General features: G+C 43.6%; 1 protein-coding gene across 1 annotated transcript; it reads right to left on the bottom strand.

Annotated features, from left to right (window-relative positions):
- Nucleotides 1–5150: 5150 nt before the first annotated feature.
- On the bottom strand, nucleotides 5151–8452 carry LOC125548619 (atherin-like). The gene is made up of 3 exons (XM_048712185.1): nucleotides 8101–8452; nucleotides 6941–7015; nucleotides 5151–5304 (listed from the first exon to the last, which is right to left on the bottom strand). The coding sequence occupies exons 1-3, from the start codon at nucleotides 8399–8401 to the stop codon at nucleotides 5291–5293; spliced, it is 390 nt and encodes a 129-aa protein (XP_048568142.1). The 5' UTR covers nucleotides 8402–8452; the 3' UTR covers nucleotides 5151–5290.
- Nucleotides 8453–11261: the final 2809 nt, after the last annotated feature.

The raw sequence follows: 11261 nt of genomic DNA, 5'->3' as shown, positions 1-11261 counted from the left end.
ATATGAAAGGAGGGAATATTAGATTACACTTTCCGTTAAGGAAAGGAATGGAACACTTTCCTAGAAAGAAAATTAAATTAACTTATGAATCTATTATGAGAGCCACTTATGGATTGCATACCAAAGAAGATAATACCTAGATCTATTCTTGTTTTTATGCCTAGCTAGGGGTGTTAAACGATAGTGCTTGTTGGGAGGCAACCTAATTTTGTTTTTGTTTCTTGCTTTTTTGTTCTGTTTAGTAATAAATAATTCATCTAGCCTCTGTTTATATGTGGTTTTATGCTTTTAATTAGTGTTTGTGCCAAGTAGAACCTTTTGGAAGACTTGGGGAGAGTTTTTGCGATCTTGCTGTAAAAAACAGAAACTTTAGCGCTCACGAGATTTGCTGGCATTTTTTTACTGGAGAGTCCGATTAGGTTGATTATTTTTGAAGATTATTAATACACAAATTCCTTACATCCACCAATTTTTAAAAAAATTGGGGTTATAAAAGTATTCGAAACCTATAGATTACTATAGACTATTCTGTTTTTGACAGATTCTGTTTTTCATGTGTTGTTTGCTTATTTTGATGAATCTATGGCTAGTATCGGGGGGTATGAAACATAGAGAAGTTTGAATAAAGTAGGTTTAAAACCAATATAAATAAATAATGAGTTCATTCCAGTACTTTAAAGTGGTGATTTATTTTCTTATACTAACGAAGCTCATGAGATTTTCTATTGAGTTTTGTGTTGTGAAGTTTTCAAGTTTTTGGGTAAAGATTTGATGGATTATGGAATAAGGAGTGGCAAGAGCCTAAGCTTGGGGATGCCCAAGGCACCCAAAGGTTAAATTCAAGGACAACCAAAAGCCTAAGTTTGGGGATGCCCCGGAAGGCATCCCCTCTTTCGTCTTCATCCATCGGTAACTTTACTTGAGGCTATATTTTTATTCATCACATGATATGTGTTTTGCTTGGAGCGTATTGATTTGAGTATTTGCTTTTTAGTTTAACACAATCATCCTTTCTGTACACACCTTTTGGAGAGACACACATGAATCGGAATTTATTAGAATACTCTTTGTGCTTCACTTATATCTTTTGAGCTAGATAATTTTGCTCGAGTGCTTCACTTATATATTTTAGAGCACGGTGGTGGTTTTATTTTATAAAAATTATTGATCTCTCATGCTTCACTTATATTTTTTTGAGAGACCTTTACAAAAGCATGGTAATTTGCTTTGGCTATAAAATTAGTCTTAATATGATAGGCATCCAAGATGGGTATAATAAAAACTTTCATATAGAGTGCATTGAATACTATGAGAAGTTTGATACTTGATGATTGTTTTGAGATATGAAGATGGTAATATTAGAGTCTGCTAGTTGAGTAGGTGTGAATTTGAGAAATACTTGTGTTAGAGTTTGCAAGTCCCATAGCATGCACATATGGTAAACGTTGTGTGACAATTTTGAATCATGAGGTGTTTCTTTGATTGTCCTCCTTATGAGTGGCGGTCGGGGACGAGCGATGGTCTTTTCCTACCAATCTATCCCCCTAGGAGCATGCGCATAATGCTTGGTTTTTGATGACTTATTGATTTTTGCAATAAGTATGTGAGTTCTTTATGACTAATGTTGAGTCCATGGATTATACGCACTCTCACCTTCCCATCATTGCTAGCCTCTTCGGTACCGTGCATTGCCCATTATCACCTTGAGAGTTAGTGCAAACTTCGCCGGTGCATCCAACCACCATGATATGATACGCTCTATCACACATAAACCTCCTTATATCTTCCTCAAAACAGCCACCATACCTACCTATTATGGCATTTCCATAGCCATTCCGAGATATATTGCCATGCAACTTCCCACCGTTATGTTTATTATGACACGCTTCATCATTGTCATATTGCCTTGCATGATCATGTGGTTGACATCGTATTTGTGGCAAAGCCACCATGCATAATTTCATACATGTTACTCTTGATTCATTGCCCATCCCGGTACACCGCCGGAGGCATTCATATAGAGTCATACTTTGTTCTAGTATCGAGTTGTAATATTTGAGTTGTAAATAAATAGAAGTGTGATGATGATCATTAATAGAGCATTGTCCCCCCCTCAAAAAAAAGGGGAAGGCCAAATGAAAAAAAATGCCAAAAAAGAAAATAAAAGGGACAATGCTACTATCCTTTTTCCACACTTGTGCTTCAAAGTAGCACCATGCTCTGCATGATAGAGAGTCTCTTATATTGTCACTTTCATATACTAGTGGGAATTTTTCATTATAGAACTTGCCTTATATATTCCAACAATGGGTTTCCTCAAATGCCCTAGGTCTTCGTGAGAAAGCAAGTTGGATGCACACCCACTTAGTTTCTTTTATTGAGCTTTCATACATTTATAGCTCTAGTGCATCCGTTGCATGGCAATCCCTACTCCTCGCATTGACATCAATTGATGGGCATCTCCATAGCCCGTTGATTAGCCGCGTCAATGTGAGACTTTCTGTTTTTTGTCTTCTCCACACAACCCCCATCATTATATTCTATTCCACCCATAGTGCCATGTCCATGGCTCACGCTCATGTATTGCGTGAAAGTTGAAAAAAGTTTGAGATTACTAAAGTATGAAACAATTGCTTGGCTTGTCATTGGGGTTGTGCGTGATGAGAGTTTTTGTGTGACGAAAATGAAGCATAGCCAAACTATATGATTTTGTAGGGATAAGCTTTCTTTGGCCATGTTATTTTGAGAAGACATAATTTCTTAGTTAGTATGCTTGAAGTATTATTATTTTTATGTCAATATTAAACTTTTGTCTTGAATCTTTCGGATCCGAACATTCATGCCACAATAAAGAAAATTACATTGAAAATTATGTTAGGTAGCATTCGACATTAAAAATTCTGTTTTTATCATTTACCTACTCGAGAGCAAGCAGGAATTAAGCTTGGGGATGCTTGATACGTCTCCAACGTATCTATAATTTTTGATTGTTCCATGCTATTATATTATTTATTTTGGATGTTTAATGGGCTTTACTATGCACTTTTATATTATTTTTGCGACTAACCTATTAACCGAAGGCCCAATGCAAATTGTTGTTTTATTGCCTATTTCAGTGTTTCGCAGAAAAGGAATATCAAACGGAATCCAAACGGAACGAAACCTTCGCGAGGATTTTTTTGGAACAAATGCAATCCAGGAGCCTTGGAGTGGACGTCAAGGAAGCAGTGAGGAAGCCACAAGGCAGGAGGGTGCGCCCCCACCCTTGTGGGCCCCTCGCAGCTCCACCGACCTACTTCTTTCGCCAATATATACTCTTATACCCTGAAACCATTGGGGAGAGCCACGAAACCCCTTTTCCACTGCTGCAACCTTCTGTACCCATGAGATCCCATCTTGGGGCCTTTTCTGGTGCGCTGCCGGAGGGGGATTCAATCACAGAGGGCTTCTACACCGACACCATAGCCTCTTCGATGATGTGTGAGTAGTTTACCATAGACCTTCGGGTCCATAGTTAATAGATAGATGGCTCTTCTCTCTCTTTGTATCTCAATACAAAGTTCTCCTCGATCTTCTTGGAGATCTATTCGATGTAATTCTTTTTGCGGTGTGTTTGTCAAGATCCGATGAATTGTGGATTTATGATCAAGATTATCTATGAACAATATTTGATTCTTCTCTGAATTCTTATATGCATGATTTAATATCTTTGCAAGTCTCTTCGAATTATCAGTTTGGTTTGGCCTACTAGATTGATCTTTCTTGCAATGGGAGAAGTGCTTAGCTTTGGGTTCAATCTTGCGGTGGCCTTTCCCTGTGACAGCAGGGACAGCAAGGCACGTGTTGTATTGTTGCCATCGAGGGCAAAAAGATGGGGTTAATATCATATTTCTTGAGTTTATCCCTCTACATCATGTCATCTTGCCTAATGTGTTACTTTGTTCTTATGAACTTAATATTCTAGATGCATGCTAGATAGCGGTCGATGTGTGGAGTAATAGTAGTAGATAAAGAATCGTTTCGGTCTACTTGTCATGGACGTGATGCCTATGTTTATAACCATGCCTATATATTCTCATAATGATGAGCTTTTCTATCAATTGCTCGACAGTAATTTGTTCACCCACCATAATATTTGCTATCTTGAGAGAATCCACTAGTGAAACCTATGGCCCCCGAGTCTATTTTAAATCATATTAGTCTCCCGTCAACTAGCTATCTCTGTCTCGTTTACTTTGCAATCTTTACTTTCCAATCTATACAACAAAAATACCAAAATATTTATCTTATTATCTTTATCAGATCTCACTTCTACAAGTGGCCGTGAAGGGATTGACAACCCCTTTATCGCATTGGTTGCAAGGTTCTTGATTGTTTGTGCAGGTACTAGGCGACTTGCGTGTAGTCTCCTACTGGATTGATACCTTGGTTCTCAAAACTAAGGGAAAAACTTACGCTACTTTGCTGCATCACCCTTTCCTCTTCGAGGGAAAACCAACGCATGCTCAAGAGGTAGCAGATTGCTGCTAAGAAGCCGTGTGATTTTCTCTGTCTACAGTAGAATAACAAGTTTATATATATATAACTGAAATAAACATCCAATTACATAAGTGACTATACAGATCATTCGCACACACCTTAATAAACAATTGCATGGATTCTAAAGTAGGAGAAACGATCGTCTAGTCATCTACTTCTTGTGACGCTCCCGCCACTTCTATGTAGCTCGATCCCTCGTCTGGGGCAGGAAGAAGACACTTCCTCATGTCAACGATCCGCCTGTACATCTCGTAGCTTGTGTACGCGTCCATGGCCGCGTACTTGACATGTTGTTCATCCAGTCTCTCATGCCACACACTGTGCCAGGCGTTCTTGTCCTTATTGCTCTCATTCTTCATCTTCATGTAGTAGGGTGTGACGCCCTCGATTCAACCGTACACTAATCATACACGCAAATGTGTACGGTCAAGATCAAGGACTCACGAAGAGATATCACAACACAACTCTAGACACAAATTAAAATAATACAAGCTTTATATTACAAGCCAGAGGCCTCGAGGGCTCGAATACATAAGATCGAATACACAAGAATCAGCGGAAGCAACAATATCTGAGTACAGACATGAGTTAAACAAGTTTGCCTTAAGAAGGCTAGCACAAAAGCAACAACGATCAAAAAGGCAAGGCCTCCTGCCTGGGAGCCTCCTAACTACTCCTGGTCGTCGGCGGCCTCCACGTAATAGTAGGCACCCTCGGGGTAGTAGTAGTCGTCGGTGGTGTCGTCTAGATCCTAGGCTCCACCATCTGGTTGCGACAACCAGAAATAAGAAAGAAGGGGGAAAAGGGGAAGCAAAGCAATCGTGAGTACTCATCCAAAGTACTCGCAAGCAAGGATCTACACTACATATGCAACATTATCAAAGGAAGGCTGAATATGTGGGCTGGGCTGCAGAATGCCAGAAGAGAAGGGGAAAGCCTAGCCTATCGAAGACTAGCATCTTCTCGAACCAACCATCTTGCAGCAATAGGAGGAAGTAGAGTAGCATAAAGTAAAGAAGTAGTAGTGTTATCAACCTCGGCTAGAGATCCTTTCTCGACTCCCTGCGAGAAAGTAATCCCAGAGCCATACTATCCAGTTATCATCACAATCCATTACTCATCACCATCCAGTTCTCATCACAAGTATCCAGTTCTAGTTGTATCGATCGGGATACAACTCCAAGTGTCCGTTACCATAGGACAGGCTATCGATAGATGTTTTCTTCCCTGCAGGGGTGCACCAACTTACCAACCACGCTCGATTAACTCCGGCCGGACACACTTTCCTGGGTCATGCTCGGCCTCAGCCAAACAATACACCGCAACCCGACCTAGGCTTAATAGAGAGGTCAACACGCCGAACTAAACCTATGCCCCCAGGGGTCATGGGCCATCTCCCCGGGAACTCCTGCACGTTGCGTACGCGGCCGGTGAGCAGACCTAGCTACCTCCTTCAACAAGGCAGGAGCTTACGCAGTCCAACCCGGGGCGCGCCGCTCAGTCGCTGACATCTATTAAGCTTCGGCCGATGCATACGACGCAGAACGCCCATACTATGCCCACGTGATGGTTAGTGCTATCAGGCCAAAGGCCCCTCAGATCAAATATCCAAACCGTAGTGGATTAGGAGCACATGGTAACGAGCAGAGACTCACGATCGATGTGACCCCGTCGCCCCGTCTCGAGTACTTGCGACAAGGGATAAGAATGCCTGGCCACGCCTCGTAAGTATCTCGCGGGCACCTTCCAGATCAACCCGACTCCACATCACTCGCTAGTAAGCTCGCGCGGGTACCCCTCGGGGATGACCCGTCTTTAGTAATAGGGTCCAGTGCAAAGTCATACTAACCATAGTAACTGTGTGTCTACCACCAAGGGGAAAACCCGAGGAATCACCCCCGGTGAATTCCACTCGATGTTATCATCAAGGTGAACGTAAGAGGTTCCACCATCGAGGTTCACGTTTGATGGGTTGCACGACAGAGCCGTAACGGAAGTGGTTAAGGAGGAAATACCCCTCGATGACCTCGACCGTAAAGCTACACTACGGAGATCTCATCAGGAGTGATGTAAGAGGTTCCACCCTCGGCACTCGATGGTAACTCTGCAGAGTCGAGCAACAAAAGGGGAAAGTGATGTGCGGTGTCGGGGCCTGGACGTCGATCACGTTGATCGATTCATCAAACATAACGCGGGGCAACTGGGACAAGGTGGGGGTCACTGATGGATCTCTAACCAACCTATACTAAGCAGTTTAGGATAAGTAGGTAGGTAACAATAACAGGTTACAATAAACAGGCTATGCAGCAGAATAGGAGCAAACAATAATAGTAGCAAAATCTAATGCAAGCATGAGAGAATGGAATGGGTGATATCGGGATGATCAAAAGGGGGGGCTTGCCTGGTTGCTCAGACAAGAAGAAGGGGTCGCCATCGACGTAGTTGAACACAGCGGCATCAGCGGCAGTCTCGGGGTCTACCGGAGAGAAGAGGGGGGAGAAACAGTAAATACATAGCAAGCAAGAGCATAACAGGACAACACGCAGAGCTAGATGTGTCCTAACGCGGTGCTACACGTTACCGACGAAGGGGGATAACATCCGGAAATGTTTCCCCAGGTTTAGCATTTTCGGACAGATGAAACAGAGGGGAAAAGTTGCATGTTCAGGTAGTTAGGGGCATGTGGAAGACGAACGGATCGCGTATTCGGATTCGTCTCGTTGTTCTGAGCAACTTTCATGTAGAAAACTTTTTCATCCGAGTCACGGATTATTTTCTATGATTTTCCAAAGTTTTAAACACTATTCTGGAATTATTATAAAATCAAAAAAATGGGGTATTGCATCAGCATGACATCATCATTACGTCATCAGTCAGCTGAGTTGACCATGGTCAACCCTGACGTGTGGGGCCGGTCAGTGCCCAGTCAGCAGTACAGTCAGCGTTGACTGGGTCAAAGTTGACCAGTCAATGGGGCCCATCTGTCAGTGTCACATATTTTAAAGGGGGGGTTTAAATTAAGCTAACTAGGGGTGGGGCCCCACTGTCATAGAGTCCTCTGACTAACTAATTATCTAATTAGTTAATTAGGCAAAATTAATTAAGTTAATTAACTGAACCACTAATTAATTAACTAATTTAGTATTTTTTATTAACATTTCTTTTTTGTTTTTCTTAAGATAGGGGCATGGGCCCCATCCTCCATAGGCCCAGGGCCTTAGCGAGGCGGATGTGCGTCTACGGGCGAACGGGCAGGGGCGGAGCCCCAGGGGGCGTGGGCGCGGGCACCGGGCGTCGGACGCCGGAGTGCGCGGCGCGGGGGAGTGGCCCTGGGCACGGACGAGGGCGGTTGGCTGGATCGGGGCTGCGGGGCGCGGGCGGACGGCGAGCAACGGCACGGTCAGCGCAGGCGGCGAGCACGGCCACCGGGCACGTGCGGGACGGTGACCACAGGCAGGACGGCGCGTGGGGGCGACGAGCGCGATAGGGGTGGTGCGTGCGGGGGTGGTACAGTGCGGGACGACGGGAGGCAAAGGGGGAGGCCGAGGCCGAGGGCCTCACCAGCGATGGAGGGAAGCGGGGGCGGCGAGTCTCGGGGTTGGCCGGCGATGGAGAGGCGGGGACGGGGCAGGCCCGCACGAGGGTGAGGAGGCGACGGGGAACGGCGTCGAGCGACAGGGGCACTGGCTGCCGTCGGGGCAGAGGCAAGGGTTGTCGTGGCGGTTGTCGGGGAGGCAGGGTCAGGGGCGACGTGGATCGCCCGGATCCAGCAGAGAGAGGGGGAGGAGTGGAGGAAGGCGAGGCGTCCGGCGAGGGGGTGGGGTTCTTTGGGCGGCGGCGGCGTTCGACGGGGCCGGGGCATCTGCCCCGATCCAGATCGGTGGGGGAGGAAAGAGCGGAGTGGGGAAGTGGGGGCGTGGCTCTAGGTCACAGGGGGGAGTGCGTGGTTAAGGGGACGGGGTGGGCTGGCCTGGTGGCCGACTGGGCCGGCCTGTTGGGCCGGTTGGCCCGGGGGGGTCTTTTTCCTTTTCTTCATTTTTTCTAAACTTCTTTGTTTTCTATTAATTTCAATAGGCAAGGCAGTTTTATAAAATCCAAAGCTTGAACCTAAATTATTATTATAATTTAGACTACTTCCACAATTAGTTTGGTAGTTAAATAAATTAGCTTAGCATTTTTATAAAACAAAAAAGCATTTAAACAATGTTTTAAGCATTGTTTTAATTAGTTTAGGGCATTTAAACACTTTGCAAAAATGTTGGTTCACCACCAATATTGTCAAAAGGATATTAGCCACATGATAAACATTTTAGTTTTCATGTTTGAGCAATTTAGAATTTTTTTTGACTTTAATTTGAAATTGAGATTTGGACTGGAATAGAATCAAAGTGAGATTAGCAACAGTAACAATGATGACATGGCACCATTAACAAGTGATTACTGTAGCATGACACTCGGGGTGTTACAAATCTCCTCCACTACAAGAAATCTCGTCCCGAGATTTAAGTGCGGAAGTAAAGAGTAACTTCGGGAGAACTGACCCTTATAGGGTTAATTATTTGGTGAACAATTCAGGGAATGTGGCAGAAGTATCTCTCGAGTTGAAACTTAAGAAAACATCGAGAGCAAAATATGAAGGTACAGTAGGGAGTTTCAAGCGAATGGACAAACGATCGATACCTGAACAGAGTGTGAGAAGGGGGTTCAGAGCATCGGGAATAGATCATCTCTCGGAAGGTGGCTCGTGACAACACACAAAGCCAAGATCAAATGATACTTCAGAATAAAGGATATATGGGAGAGCCAGGTTTCGATCATGTGGAACCGTGGGTTATGGGCCCACCATGTGGGTTAAAAGTAGAAAGGGGGCCGATAGCAAGGCATGTCAGATGATAGACTGTCAGTTATGTTGTCAACAACGTTGGTACCAAGGGCGAGGTACGGAGAGAACTATTTTCCTTCTCGTTGTACGAGGCGGACCAATAGGCAAAGTTCTCATCCATCCGTGGCTACCAAAATGTCATCAACTATAGTAACAGGGTCTTACTGACACGGTTCTACACCAAGGTGTTTACATAAGAAGAAGAAAAATATTACTGCTTAGATCATATAGATCACAAGAAAGGTTAAACAAAACAATGGGAAGGAAAAGGCGATCATTAGATTAATCAGATCATTGGAATGGAAAATGTGTTTACACACAAGAATTGGGAGTATATCCTTCCCAAGGGGAAGCGGAGCAGGATATACATGATATGACAGCAAGTTCAAAAGCATTTAGATACAAGGGGCGAGGGAAGAATCATGATATTATCCACATCATGGTGTTAGAATAATAAATCGAGAAACATTTAGCATTGCACTTCCAATGTTCTTATTGATATTCTGAATACCTCAACCATGCTTCGAGGTAGCATTAACATGGTGTTACAAGTAGGGGTTGGAGTTGAAGATCACAAGAAATACTCAAGGAACAACTGCAGGAATAGCAAGGAGTCCAAGGTTTAACCAAGACATGATGAAACATGTGTTGGAAAGAAGACAAGGGGGGTAGTCGATGATAACTCAAATCATCATAGGTCAAGGATGGTATTTCTCACCATGAATTCAATTGTCATTTCAATAGAAGTCAAAATGTTGATGCTGATCATGACGCATTTGTCGAGAGGCTCTATGAAGATGTCATCGAGGAGCGATGCCATCAAGCAACAAGAAGGATGAAGCGAAAGGCTATTGGAACCACGGATACGACACAAATTCGAAATCAAACTTGCTGTTCAAGGTGAAATGATATGACGAGAAAGATCGATGTAAGCTTAGCTCATCATCGAAAATTATGCTTCGGGAAGAAGGAGCGGGTAGCACAGTTAAAATTTAGCACGATAATGATATAGATATTTGGTCTAGGAAGGACTAGAAGGATTATTAAACTCATAAGCAACAAAATTACTTAGAGTGGTTGAATTCAGGGTGCGGAATCGATTCACTCATTGGTGTTCTCGAGTGACCAATAACTCGGAACCCAAGAAGTGACAATGACGGGGAAATGTAGTACTTCATCAAATGTTCATAAGATGTAGTTCAATGGCATGATATCCTCGAGATACCAGAGTAATACTTGAAGGTAGATCATAAATAGAGGTTAGACAGATGAAATGATCTGCAGAAGACAAGTATTTTAACTTGTCCGGGAAATGGAGTTAAGGAGAAACTATGGTCGGAACCACGGTTATGAATGATCAAACCACCGATACAAGATGAACTTATAACAAGGGGTAATCAGTTTTACGAGCAGCTTCCACGATAAGTTCTACATCGGGTCCTTGGGCATGAACACAAGGGTTCGAGGTCGACTCCCAGTTCTTCAATGCATAAACTTTCATTCACTCCTCATTTTTCGAAGAAATTGTAGTGCATGGGGATTTTATCTGGCGAAGTACCAGAAGAGTAGGACTCGTGAGAACTCTCGGGTTCACTCGGATTATGGAAGGCATAAGTTCAACCCATCGGGGCATTTTTACGAATCTATACAACCATCAACCAAGCAAAGATACGAGTTCAAAAGCAGAGTGTCGGAGTCAAAGCAGATGATACAATTTACCGAAGGTATTATGTATCAGGAGAAAACTCACAAGACTTTGAATGTGAAGGACATTGTTGGATAACAACCCAGCAATGGATCTGGCAATTCACAACAGAGTTGATGTGAGTATCGGTAATCA

Source organism: Triticum urartu, chromosome 3, assembly GCF_003073215.2.
Source record: "Triticum urartu cultivar G1812 chromosome 3, Tu2.1, whole genome shotgun sequence".
Lineage (NCBI taxonomy): Eukaryota > Viridiplantae > Streptophyta > Magnoliopsida > Poales > Poaceae > Triticum > Triticum urartu.
Note: the sequence above shows the minus strand (reverse complement) of the source record. Positions and strands in the feature narration are given on the sequence as shown.

Coding starts and splice junctions, on each gene's coding strand:
- LOC125548619 (XM_048712185.1), bottom strand. CDS start 8,401: ATGCCCCGGCCCCGTCGAACGCCGCCGCCGCCCAAAGAACCCCACCCC. Junction 7,016..8,100: donor CCCGCTTCCCTCCATCGCTG/GTGAGGCCCTCG, acceptor TCTCTCCGGTAG/ACCCCGAGACTGCCGCTGAT.